The 14104-nt window shown below is 42.2% G+C and overlaps 2 protein-coding genes across 2 annotated transcripts in view; one reads left to right on the forward strand and one right to left on the reverse strand.

The window, feature by feature from the left end:
• The window catches only part of CDC42BPA (CDC42 binding protein kinase alpha), a 150449-nt gene extending 148904 nt beyond the window's left edge, over positions 1 to 1545 (forward strand). Inside the window, 1 exon segment of the mRNA XM_033144641.1 lies at positions 1 to 1545. Within this exon segment, the coding sequence (XP_033000532.1) occupies positions 1 to 64 (64 nt within the window). The 3' untranslated portion in view covers positions 65 to 1545.
• Positions 1546 to 8275: 6730 nt separating this feature from the next.
• On the reverse strand, positions 8276 to 13573 carry LOC117044161 (atypical kinase COQ8A, mitochondrial-like). The gene is made up of 4 exons (XM_033144642.1): positions 13474 to 13573; positions 12182 to 12247; positions 10963 to 11049; positions 8276 to 8762 (listed from the first exon to the last, which is right to left on the reverse strand). The coding sequence occupies exons 1-4, from the start codon at positions 13525 to 13527 to the stop codon at positions 8475 to 8477; spliced, it is 495 nt and encodes a 164-aa protein (XP_033000533.1). The 5' UTR covers positions 13528 to 13573; the 3' UTR covers positions 8276 to 8474.
• Between the last annotated feature and the right edge of the window lie 531 nt (positions 13574 to 14104).

The following is a 14104-nucleotide window of genomic DNA, read 5'->3' on the forward strand; positions in this document are numbered from 1 at the left end:
ATCTCCTCACAAGACCAAGAGCCTCTCCCTGGAGAGCTCTGACCACGCAAGTTGGGACACATGAACTGCTTCAGCACTCAGATTTTACATCTCAGCAGCTTACTGTCCCCATGACTCTCCGTTTGCTCTCACTGTCATCGCCCCCCAGCTTCCCTCCAAAAGCAGACTAGGGGAGGGAGGGGGGGAAGAGAGTATATCTTGTCTTCTCTGACACAAGCAGCGTAAGCTCCCCCCTCATTCAAAAGTAGCAGCAAGCAAGAGAAAACCTGGAGGAGGGCAGAGTGGGGGGGGGTTGGTATACAAGAGATATTGGTATTTGTATTAGTATCTATTTTATTTCATAGGGTTACAGCTGTTTCCATTTTTATGGGTATATTCCACACCATGCCACTGTTCCAAACAAAACATAGTAGTATTAGACTGACCAAAACAGAATCTGAAAGAGAGAACCAGATTTTGCTTTGAGGCACACAATATCTCATTGTATTTTTTCAAGAGTTAGCACAGCAACACCCACCCATCTCTGGTGATGGGGCAAAATTTGCCCTGCAGGGGCAGATAACGCACGCTTTCAGCAACCACTCTATTTGAATGTCAATCTGATTGTTGCCAGCAAATCCTTATTGATTTAAAAAGAAATGATGCATATTTTACTACAGTAGAGTTTAAGTAAATACGCAAAATTAAGAGTTAGTACATATGTATATAATAAAAGAAGAAGCATTGTGATGCAGCGAAAGATGGATTCCTATTTAAGAGATCCTTTAATTTAAGAAGACTTGTGTTGTTCCCTTTTTCATACTAAATAATCTATGGATTGAGGATGTGATCTGGATATAGAACATGGCACTGGATAAAAACAGCCTGGAGGGAGATTCCATCTTCACAATGTTCTCTGTAACATTACCTTCTTGTCGGTAGATGAACTAAAGCCATAATTCTCACTTTTTAACTATATCTCCCTCTTCTACTGTCTGCTTCACTGTACAAGCAAAACTCATGATCTGCTGGTCGACAAGCCTGAAGTGAGCTCAAGGGCAGTTTTGCAGAGAATCAGTATTCAGCCCCGAGCAAAACTGAAGTAAATGCAGCCAAAGCCAGCACAAATAGATAACTAGTTTGGGGAGGGTTGGGGCTGGGTTTCCAAACTCATCTGGCCAATTAATACTAGTAACCACTAGCTTGTAAGCTGACTTTCCAAATTTTAGTGATCAGCCTACATCAGTCAAATTCAAACAGCACTGGTCTTGAAATAGAATCTTTTAAATATATAACTTGCTGCTCTAGCTCACTGAAGGCTATAACGTGCTGTTGGTCTTCAAAATTTGCTAGAACGCCGGGTGGTTCAGGACGCCTATTCTGAAGAGTTTTATTACGTCATCCCTGCTCTCCCACCGGGCCTGACCTAGTGTGTTTAGTGCTATTATTGCCGTGAAATACTGTGACGATTGGATCCCACAGAGAAGCACTTGGCAGGGCAAAGCATTCCTCTCTGGAGAGAGCAGACAGTGGAGGTCCATCACCACCTAAATAAACAGTAGCAAGCAGTGCAACGTGCAAATAGGGGGCAAGAACAAAACAACAGAAAAAGTCCACTTGGCTCCTCCTTTTCCTTCTTGAACAAGTTGAGTGTGGTTTGCGATTTGAGACTAGATGAATGTGATTTTTCTAATCCTTGGGATCATTACTACCTTTATGACGTGACCAAGCTCAAGCGGATAAGAGTTTGGATGGTGGTGTGTGTTGAATTTAGAATACTAGTCTTCTGGGTTTTGGTAACACTTCATGGCTATCATCAAACCATTCCAACCAAACAACAAAAGTGCAACTAACGGCGTTTCCCAGGTTCCCTCTGAAAAATGTCAGCTACCACCATACAAGGTACTGATTTAGAAGTACTCTGAGATACAGAGCGTTGTCTTTCACCATCTAGCTGTATTGAGTCTGCTAGTTGTTGGTTCTGTGTCTTCTGCATTAAGTGGACTGCCACACCCCAAGCTACCATTTAGCTATTTTATACTGGGGGGAACAGTTGTGGGTGGGTGGGGGGGACACAAAGCTTTTTTTCTAATGCATATGGTGTCCTAATCCTGTCTGTGGAATTTGGCTTGTCAAGAATCTCAAAGTTGATGATGTGTGTTTTGTTGTCACAGGTATAAACAAAAGATTTGCAAATTGCATTTCATAGCGGCCAGTTTTGACAGTTTTGCTGAGCAGGATACTAGCATGTCTTAAGAGCACAAGGACAGGCATAGTTTAAAATCCATTGACTACTTCCTCAGCATTGGCTACTAAAAGGTTCTACTTCTTTTCCACCCTGTGATATTATCACTCATGCCCACCCACTGTTCTATACACTTGTGAAGAGACTGGACTTAGTTATTTCTGAAATACAACTAGTGGGAAATAGGTCATCTGGTTAAGGCTGCCAGGGCTTGAAATCCACAGTAGGCCCAAGCGATTATCCACTTCAGGAGTTACCTTAGAAGTCCTTGCTGGGTCCTGTGGCAATTGATCTGTGCCATCTGAGAAAGAAAATTAGACAAGGCAGCACCTTGTCTAGAATGAGAAGAATGAGAAGAAATTAGCATCCTAAGAGTTAGATTTTATTCAACGTTGGCCCATTTCACAAATTAAAAGTAGTATTCTTTTCGTGCCGACCTAGGATGCATACCTAGTACATTATGGACACATTTGAGCATTGGTAGCATTTAAAACATATCTCTGAAATGGTTGGCTGGTGAAGTTAAGCTTTGCTGATTGATAGGCATTGCTTAGTTTCCAGGCACACCTAATTACATTTCTCCAAGCACTTTCATAGTCTCTAATTGAATCCTGACTCATTTGATGACACCTTTGTGTACATAGTTTGAGGCTATTATTTCCCTAACTGGGCTAATTCAGACACCTCAGTCATTGCCTCTTTACGCTTTTAGCCCATTTCTTGAGGCTCAATAAATCAGGTGTTGATTGTAAACAAACTTCAGATTGTACAGCTCCATTATTTTTTCTATATTAAGCACACACAACCTATACATATCATTACTTCTTTCTTTTCAAAACACATTCCTGTCATAATATCCATTTTTATACTGCTGAATCAGTCTCATTTGCTGGCTTCTTAAAAGTTGATTTGTGTGTTTCATGTTCCTAACCTGCATTTTTTTTTTTAGAACAGTTTTGGTTTTGCGGGGGGGGGGATACAGTTGATATTTGTGTTACTCTCTCAGGTATTTGAACGCAGCAGGATGTCTTCATATGATTAGCATGGAATGCAATAATGTATTTTGGGCATGAGGTTCACCAGAGGATGTACCCTGAGCACAACTACGTTTTTGTTCTGAAATGATGCAAACCTGGGTAGGTGATTGGATTCAGGGTGGCAGTTTTAAAGTCTCGACTGTGAGAAAATTATCTGTTGTCTTTTTTTAGCCAGTGCACAGTAAGCAGGGCCTCAAATTCTTTTTCCCACCTGCTAAGTCATAAAGAAATTGGGAATCTGAAATCAGGCTTGTTTGGATTTTCTTAGCCTTACACCATTTCACCACAGGTGTGAAAGTTACCTCTCTCCAACCTACGTTCCATATACAGGTGCCCTGTTTGGAGACCTTAGGAAGTGCATATGCCTCAGAGTGAATGTCACTGAGAGGCTCATGACAAAAGTTTAGCCCAGTGCAATAAGGCTTTGTGCCTAGAGGCTAATAAGGGCACAAGCCTGTTTCATTCCAAAATCATAGTCATCAGGCTTTTCCTGGAATAGGGTTCTGAGCTTCTAACTAGTCTACAAGGGGCCTTCAGAGATCAAATATGTAGATTTTCAACTTCTATGACCATGTTGTGCATTAAGGCAGTTCCACATGACTTGTCACCTTGTCTTCTTCATTCTATAAATGCTCCCATCCTACATAAGAATTTTTTTCACTCATGAGGAAGCAATCCACAACCAAAAACAGTGTTGGTATTTCACAGTAATTATACCTGCCTTTTTATGTATGATGGTTTCATATCATTTATTTTTAAAAATATATTTTTAGGGATTTTTTTTCATTGTAATATTATTGTACAGTTTTGCATGGCCTAGATGTAATCACTTTTTTGTTTTGTTTTAGAGTATAAAAGCTGACAAGTGTGCGTGTGGGGAAAAGATTTCTGCTTTTTGCCTCTTCTCACTTCTCTTATTTTTGATTTATGCCCTCAATGTTGTAGAGGACATTGTAAGAGATTCTTGCTCCAGAACAATGATGTAGAGTCTATTGCACAGAAATATTTAAGGTGGATCAGTCAATGATGTAATAAATGACAGGTCACCAATATTTTATGTTGGTAACACTTAATATTAACCTACTTTGATGTATTGCAATAAAACAGGGAACTATTAGAAATACAGGTGGTTTGTCTTTTTTCCTACCCCACCAGTTTTTATTAGGCAAGCGGGGCTGCAGGGGATATGATGGGATAGTCACATAATTTCAGCAATTGAAAGTTTTATTCCTTTCAGCAGGTGGTTTCTTTTTGGATTGCTTTCCCTGCATCTAGCTGCTTCAAGCCATCACACCCATTGATGATGATACAACTATGGGAGGCCTAAGCTAGGAGATGCAGAAGGAATACACTGGGTTTGGGGAAAACTCAGACCTAGAAGGCAATTAGGAGGACCGCATTCTACAAACCAGGCACCCAACTATAGAGAGGAAGGGCAGCAGAAATAAAATAAAAGCAGGTTGTGGTAAGTAGCTTTCAGATGCACAAGATAGAACTCCTCTTGAACAGAAAACTGAGCTTTTCATTAAGAACCTTCTGCCACATGATTTCCTGTTCAGGAGCTTTATGGTTTTTCTGATTCCAGAGTCACAGAGAAAGGATGCAGTGTTCGCTTTTCAGAATGCTCCACCCTTACAGCCACAGCTATTGGATGGGGAAGGGTGCATCACATCCTGCACTTGGCTGTGCAAAAGGGTCTGTGAGTGGCGCACATAATTGTCCTCGTGATAGTCACGACATGAAGGGTCTGATTTTATTCAGCACAAAATCAGGCACACTTAACTCCACAGTGAAGTCCATTGATTGGATGCAACCAGTGGATTTAACCACACATAGCTTTGTGTGGTTATTCCTTTAGACTTCCTTCTCTTCCACCCTCAGCAGAGAAAACTTCCTTGTTAATGTTGCCTAGTTCCAAAGATAACTTAACAACACAAGAGACGTTTCACACACTGAAGTTTTTGTGGTCTCTCCTTTTTGGCTGATTTCCGACATGTTTTTCCCAGGAAACTCCTTTTTACAAAAGAAACAGCAGCAGCACAGCTAATGCGTGGTTGGCAATACCTCTAACAGCACTTATACAACCCCCTATTTTTTTATTTGCCCTTGACATTAGCTGGGTTAAGACAGAATCCAACTTCCTAAAAAAACAATTCCCAGATGGCAGGTGCCTTGATCAGAAAAGTAAGTGTTTCTATGCAAATTATTTTTTATAATAGCTCAGTGTGGAAACCCTACTGGAACTGGTTTTGAGGTAGTTTTTTTTTGGGGGGGGGGGTCCTGCCCTGCTTTTGAGGCGGTTAGAAAGCTTACGGCCTTCAGGGATTAAAAAAATCATTTTAACTTATTTGCATTTTAGTGAGAACTCCCTCCAACTTCCCTACAGAGGGTTAGGTGAACATAAAGATAGGGCTGCCCAGACACAGGAAGCAGTCTGCTTTCCAATACAGGAATGAAATCCTTTAAGTGACCTTTTGTGTAAATTGGGTTTAATAGGTGTCCTTTCAGTAAAGATTTTTGCTTGTCCAAAGCTGCTGTTTTACATCTGCTCAATCAGGCTCTCAGCTGGTATCCAATGTGTTTGGCTCAACAAGTCCCCTTGTCAGCTTTTTATACTTTTTATCAGTGCTTTAACCATCTCTTCATATTTCACCTTCGCTACCTCCCTCCAAATTGCATACTTTAAAATGTTTTTTTTGGAGAATCAAAGCATAAAAAGCATTTTCTAGTTTGAATATCTCAAACTGCAAATGGTTTACATGCCAGATCAGCCAACATTTTAACTGTAATTAAATATAGAAGCTTAAAAGGATACAAACTTCAGTTATTCTTCTCATAAAGTCCATTTTTAAACGAAGTTAACAGAGCACAACTGCAAAGAGCAGCCCAGAGAAAAAAGTAAGTTTGCTACAGTGCTCAATATGCATGTGACGGGGTTGGGTACATAAGCCCTGCCTGCCAAGGTGGCACAACTCCCACCATCGCCATGTATGCAGAGACCTAACTCCTGCTCTGTGAGGCTTTCTATGCAATTGAAAACCGTAATTGCTGAGGGTTATAAATCACCCAAGGTGCCACCACCTGCAGAGCAGGTTCCTGGCCTCAAGCTATGCACCAACATGGCAACAGTGGGAGGAGTTGTGCAGCTCTGGCAGGCAGGGCTCTAAACAGGTCCATCACACAAGTAACACCTAAAGGGGGCTTGCATCTCAAATGTGAAGCTTATACACTGAAAGAGCAGCACTAGGAACTAATTGAACAGTAGGGGCAAGTAAGTAAACTTCCTGCATTCTTGCCATCATCTAACTGGCATTCCCACATGCAGCATGTGAAATAAGCGGGTGCTCATCATGCAAAAAGGTAAGAGAAGCTGTATTATGAACCACTTGCATGGAACAGTGTGCCACACAATTTGGGCCGATTCATAAAATCGTAACAACACAACTCTTTTGTAATGATTTGCATTTGGATAGTTAAATGTCTCACTATTCAAACGAATAGGGCCAAATGGTGCCAGGCCTCGAACTGTGGTACTATGAATTGAAGTTCATAAAATCTGAATGGTCCAAGGAAATTTTGCCCTTGCTCTTGTAAACTGGAATTCAGGGTCAAACACAGAAATTGATTCAACATACTTCTTCATGCAACACATGTAATTTACGAAATGCATCTCTCCAAGATTTAAAGGAACTAAATGGAGGATAAGCAGCCATGACTAATAAACTGGACCATTACATTCAGAGGCATTCCCTGAATACCATGGGCTGAGCATAAGCCAACAAGGAAGGATTTATAAATTCTTATGGCACAACTGCATGACATTCCCATAATTTACCAGTACAATACAATCTGCTGCAACTTGTCTCGAATTATCGTCTTCACCAGTGCACTTCCACCATGGGTGGAAGATCTCTTTGAGCTATGGGATAACTCCTATTGTCTGCCCAGCCAGATACTGCTTCCCTGCTTTAAAGGTGAAAACTATAATCGTCAGCAGAATATAGTGCTTATGAAACAAAGTACTTAAGAAGCATTATTACTGGAACAGAATCAGAGTAAGCAGAAGTGAAAAAATACCCATACACTTGCTTCTTCTACCAGGTCAGTAAACCACAGCCAAGCCACCTTTTGCACAAGCACTTCTTTATTGGAAATCGGTTGAAAGTTGTACAGCTACAACTAACTGTTGTACAAAAAAAACCCTCCCAAAATACATTTGCCGAGTTGCCTCCAATTGCTTAAAGTTGTGCGTTCAGCTACTTTAATGTATATTATGCTTTCCAACAAAATCTTGAAACACCACTGTTAACACAGCAGTATCAATCTCCCCACTCCCATGAAAGGTCGCATTACAAAGATGCAGGCATGAAGGTGGAGATAGTGCAGCTTCACTGCTGGGTTTCTATAAATGCCACAGTTAAGAGCTTTGGCTTCTCTAATCCTCCATTTAACAAGAGAACCCCCATTAACTACATTGCGTATACATTCAGCTCAAGAGAATCAGACGGCAGCCACATTTGAAAGTAGGGCATTCTATATATGCCACTGCACCACTTTCTATCAGATCCTTGAAAGAGACTGAAGGCATAAAATAAGCTATGTACACATCTTACACTGCACCATCAGGAGATCCCGACCTTTATGGATTCCCAGCAAGCATCATACAAAAATAGGATTCTCTTGTGAGTTGTGTTGGCAATCTACACTTCATAGTATGAAATCATTTGTATCCTGCCTTAGAAGAAGAAAAATTAAAGGACCTCTGAAGGGGGGGGGAGACCACAGACATTTGGAGAACTACAATACGATTTCAATGCCAACTTGTTTTGGTTCTCTTTCCACCACCCCTTGCTTTGTTTTGTTTTCAATAAAAAACAAATTGGTACACAGCTATCAGTATTAAAATCTGAAAAAGAGAGCCGATACCTGGGACAGTGAGATACAGAGCTGCCTAACCTTCCCTCACAATCCCTACACTAGGCTACAACCATTTTCCTGTAAAAAGAGAGGCTACACAGGGAATCAGGTGAGTGTAAAGTGGAGGAGAAAGGTCCAACAAAAGAACAACACTGTCCTTAGAACCGGGTATTCTGCTTCCAGGAGCCAGGCTGCTGGTGTTCTGGGGGTATGAGAGAGAAGACACTGCACTGTGGTTTGCTAGAACCTTGGTGATTGGCCATAAACGCAAGGGGGCGTTCAACAGTTCTGTGCTACTATTCCTTCTTGGCCTTTCTACTCCAGTATTTTCTGTAGGCTTCCTGAAACATGTCCTTGCATGGAATTTGGGCCTTCAGCTTGGAGCATATGAGGAATGAGCCTCCCATTTTCCGATGAAGAGAGTAGGTCTCCTCGGGGGGTGGGACAAGCCTGTGCTTCAGCATGACTGGAATTAACCCATGTATCTTCTCGGTGGTGTTTTGGTTGCCGAAGTCAAAAGGTTCACTGGATGCAAAAGCTTCTCCAAGGATGAGGACAGCATTCAAGTGGGCTTCTTCCATAGCCTGAGCAAAACGAAAATGGAAAGAAGGGTGGTTCTGATTAGCTGTTCTGAATAGTTCTACTGAGAAAAAAGTGAAAAGGCAGCTACCATGTAACTCCTAACTCTACAAGTCACAAAGAAGACGAGGAATGGTCCCATGAACAGCAGGAATAGTTAATCTCTCTAGCTCTGGAATAAACATTCACAAATAGCAATACTAGGCTCTGCCCACTTAGCACTGAGAGTCAATTATTGCAGGAGTTGTAGTCTGGAGGAATAAATGTTCTATTTGTCTGCTCATAAGCAAAGGCAGGCAGACTTTAGGCAGGTCTACCAGGTGGTGCCTGTCACAAAATGGTGGTGGAGGCATCAATGGGCTTTGCTTTTTAAGACAGTGTACACCAGGTATAAGAAGCAGGCAGTGTCAGAACCCAACACTTCCAATCCTGTGCATGTTTATTCAGAAGCAAGCGCCACAGGTAGCAAATATAAAAACCACAACCCAACACAGCTACTGTGAAGGAGATACAAGATCAAGGACTATTTCCTTCACAGCCTAATGTGGTGGCACAGACTTCCCATAGGATCAAGGGTAGCAAGGAGAATGTTTCTCCAAGCTGCTGACCCTTAATAAACTACCGTATTTTTCGCTCCATAGGGAGCACCGGACCATAGGGCACACCTCATTTTCAGAGGAGGAAACAAGAAAAAAATTTTTTCCTGGTTTTCCTCTTCTAAAAGCCCTGGTTTTTTTGAGGATCAGCTAAAAGTTTTGCATATTTTTTTGCAAAGGGGGAAAAGCAAAGAGGAAAAACCCCATTTTTATGGGGTTGAACTCACATTTCTGCAGCTTCTAAAGGAAAGGGAGCCTTTTCTACAGTTTTCAGACAGATAATCTAATCAGCCAGTCACATGTTGCTGGGGAAACAAACAACCTCCCTCTGCAGCACATTCAACAATGGAGGGCGGGGCTGAAAGGGAGCCGGGACTCTTATCTCTCTCCCGATCTCTTGCTGATCAGCTGCTGAGCGGGGTCCTTTCAACACTCCCTTTTCTCTTTGTAAAATAAAAAGCATGGTCCTCTTTTGGCCCCTGGGCAATTCAGCTCCAGGGACCACCATTCGCTCCATAAGATGCACAGATATTTCCCCTTACTTTTTAGGAGGAAAAAAGTGCGTCTTATGGAGTGAAAAATACGGTACCTCTCACTTCCATTGTTAATTCAAATGGGGACTCTCTGAACAGGAATTTTTCTCCTCAGGGAGAAAAATGAAGGACTGCACCCATCTCAGGTTTTCACCAGGCCACAATTCTACAATATTACAGTGCATCATAATACAAAAAATGTCAATCTAAATTCAAATAAAATTATTTTTGGCAGCAAAGAGTATTGAGAGGCCAGCAAAGTGGGTATTTTGTTACTTCCTACCGGCATATTGAAAATGCTAATGGGATTACCCTACTCAAAAACCAAAGGAACATCTCCACTGCCCCAACAATGGACACTCGAATTAGAATACTTCCAGCTCTACCACCATCCTTCTATGTGACCATGACAGCTCCAATGCCCCACAACTACCCAATCCCGTAACTGCAATCCACCAGAATAAAACTTGAATGGCAACGCTTTGGAGCCTACTTAGAAATAACAGGAAACTGTCTCACCCTGAATCAGAACACTGGTCCATCTAGCTCCGTATGGTCTACAATGACTGGCAGTGGCTCTCTGACATTTCAGACAGGGGGCATTTCCCAGCCCTACCCAGAGATGCCAGGAATTGAACCTGGGACACGAGACACCCGGGAAGTGTGTTTTATTGCATCCTTGCCAACTATCCACACTTTGCTGGAAACATCCTTCCAAACCTCCAATATCTCAAGCTAAACACTTGCAGAGACATGGCAGGGAACTTAAGACATTCACCGTTACAGGCTCAAGCCAGCTGCCCTGATCACACCCCCAGATATTAGAAGAATGAGTGAATATCCTGCATGACAAATTAAGGCTGGATTTGAAAGGAAGGAGTGATGAGATGTGCCACTTAAGAGCTGCAGCTAATGTTGACCCCCATGGTGGCATTGGGAAGAGACACTTAAGTTCTATAGATACAATAAATAGGTAGCTTCAAAAGGGGAGTAATTATTTAGCTGAGGTTTCTAAAGGAGACTGAAGTCGCACTGGTAGCTAAACAAAGAGTGGATTGTTTGGTGCTACTATGTACCTTGTTTTCATAGCCAGTTAGGAATTTCATTTCTATTGATTTCTTCAGCACCTTCTCTCTGTCCATGTCAGCAGCTGCTTTGATTAACTGTATTGGAAGAAGAAGAAAAATTCTAAAGCCAGAAGGTGGGAGCTGATCCTATTAAGCACTTCAAATAGCAAAGAAAATCCTTTACTCAGAAACAAGGTCAATGCTAGGAAGGCTACATGTTTTTATCCCACAAAAAAAGAATTCGGTGAAGCCTTTAAAAAGCGTGAGCAGTTTCGAAAGATCACAAACTTCAGCGGTCTGCACTTGAGACCGGAAATGTGATACTAGGATGAAAGGAATGCATGCCCTTTTTTAATGTAACTTTTTACTGGGTTTTATAAACAAGGATCATAGGAATAATAAATGATACAAATGAATAGACCAAGTCTTCACATGTTATTTGTATAAAAATAGCACAAGGAATTTGCAGAAGTAATGTCTGTGACATACAGTTAATTATTAGTGGTCAATGAAGAAGTTATTGGTTTGTGAACTGCTTTAAGCGAAGGCAATAACAAAGGGAAAACAAGATAGAACAGAGTTAATGGAAAACATTCCACGTTGCAAAGCTAAATGCCCAATTGGGAGTCCTTGTGGTTGTGCTTAAGTGTTAGTAATGGTCATTTTCCCTCCTGTGTTACCAGTGAAACAATAAGTGTTGGTATACCGAGAATGGATGCCCTAATTTAACATGGCTAGTTACAACTGAAACACAGGACACAATCCAACCCATGAAAAATCAGCAAGCAAAAGGGGGCTCTCCTCTTTGTTGGCAGCATGGAACCCTTTTCAAGACTCCAGATGTTTACCTTGAGCAGATACTGCCAGAAAGGGAGAGAATACTTTTCTCAGCATGACGTTTGTTTTTAGACTACTAGGGAAATATTGCATTTTTCACTGCACAAGTCCCACTTAAGAGAAAATCTCTGGGTCCTGAGCCACAAATGCCTATTTCACTGGGAAAGGACCATATTTTCCCTATGGCAGTTTGCTAAAAAACAATTTTGAGTCTGTCCACAAGAACAATATAATATGTTTAGAATGCAACAATAAAGTTGGGGCTGCCTAGGATAAGAACTAAAAAGCTAGTTAAAGCTTTCTTTCAATCCAGCGACTTACAAGTCAAACATGCTTCTCAAGCCCACAAAACAACAAAGACAGCATCACAAAAGGTTTTAGAAGTCCTCACCTCTATGTAGAGGTCTGTGAATTCCTCATCAAAACCCCGGGTTGCTCCAAAATCCAGAAGCGCCACCTGGGTGAGAAGTACAAAAGTGGTTTTTTTTACACTAGAACAGAAACTATTACACCGAGAGCATCCAGATGTTTGTCAGAACAATTTTAGGTGCTACAATGAGCTGGAGTTCTTTGTAAAGCCACTTTCTTTTCCCACTTGTTATTGGGAACGGCTGAAAACCTAAAACAGCAACACTTCACAGGTTGCTTTAGTACATGTGCTTTTATTTACAGAAACTGCATAGCTGGCAAGAACCCTCCTTTCATTGGGAGAACTTTGTTCCTAGTTCTAACAACGCTAAAGAAACAAGAACCATCGGACAGGCCCACCTGGCTGGAAGGGTCACATAGCACAACATGAGGATGGGCCCAGTAGCCACCAAGGAAAGAGGGTCCCCACAGCAAATTTCAATGCAGTGGCTGCAATGCGCAGCTATAGGAAGGCATGAGGTTAATGCTCAAGCACACACGGACAGGGCCTAGATTAAGATGCAGAATCCTCTGCAACGCACACACCGCATTTCCTTAGCAGAACAAGTTGATATGGAAAGGGTCTTCTGGATGTTGAAAGTTTAATAGCCATTGCTCCAGTGCCCTTAAAGAAGGCAAATCTCTCTAGAGCTTGGGGGGTGGGGAACCTGCGACGCTCTGCTAAATTTCTGGCCCTCTAGACCCTAGGAGCCCAAGTCCTGCTCTGGTATGTGAGAGAGGTAAGTGGGGTAGCAGAGAGGAAGAGCTATACCAGGCATAGGCAAACTCAGCCCTCCAGATGTTTTGAGACTAAAATTCCCATCATCCCAGACCCTGGTCTTGTTAGCTAGGGATGATGGGAGTTGTAGTCCCAAAACATCTGGAGGGCCGAGTTTGCCTATACCTGAGCTATACAGTCCTGCAATGCTGTACCTCCAACTGCTTTTTCCAGTGGGTCAACAGCCCTTCAAAAGGAAAATAGCTTCCCCTATTCCTGCTCTAGGCATCTGGCAGGTGAGAATTCTTACCTTTTCCTTCTTACTATCCCCCTCCCATTACATTCTTGCTGTATTGTTTCCGTGAAATATGCTCCCCTTTCCACCTAAAACCCACAAACTCCAGGTTCCAGGCGCTACCCTCAAACCCACTTGCCCTGTTGCCAAGCTAATCAAACCACCTCCACCTAAAGGAGCACATTAGCCAAGAAGCCGTTGCAAAAAAAGGAAGCGAGTGCTGCATAAGCAGCTAGTGCCAAGTCCAGCTAGAGCCATTTACCTTCTGCAATTCTGGGTCATAGAAGAAGTTGGACCAGTTTGGATCCGTCTGCATGTATCTGAACTCAAACAATTCTCGCAGGCAAAATGAGTATGTTGTGGCAGATCTGCAAAAATTGCAACAAAGGGACGAAAATGAATTAGAAATCTCCCACTTGCATCAGATTAGGTAGATATGCAAAATATACTGAAACTGTAAGTCACAGCTATCATGAATGTCTGTCTGGCAGAGGATGCTACAAAGACTCCTGGGATTAGGTGGATTACACATCTCCTTAGGGAGGGAGGCAGGAGAAAGGAGAGAGAGATGCCAAAGAGTCACTGCTTTGGACAAAGTGTGGCCCCTTTCGTGTAACGTGATATAGTCAGGGGGTGCAACTATGTTGCTTGCCCAACTATAAGGACCAGCAACAGGTCACTTAACTGCCCTCTAACTTCCAGAAAGGCTGGAGTTATTGAGCCAGCATCGTGGCCAAGTTAGTGGCCCAGAGTCGGGATGCCATTTACAGGAGAGAAGGGCTGAGGAAGAAGAGAGCACCAATTGCCCCATTGTTTTGGTGAAAATTTAGTTTAGCAGCCAAAGGGTCAGGATTTAAGTGTGCACCTCAGATGGGAAGGCAAAGTGCAAACGT

The sequence above is a fragment of the Lacerta agilis genome, chromosome 3 (assembly GCF_009819535.1).
Source record: "Lacerta agilis isolate rLacAgi1 chromosome 3, rLacAgi1.pri, whole genome shotgun sequence".
Classification (NCBI taxonomy): Eukaryota; Metazoa; Chordata; class Lepidosauria; order Squamata; family Lacertidae; genus Lacerta; species Lacerta agilis.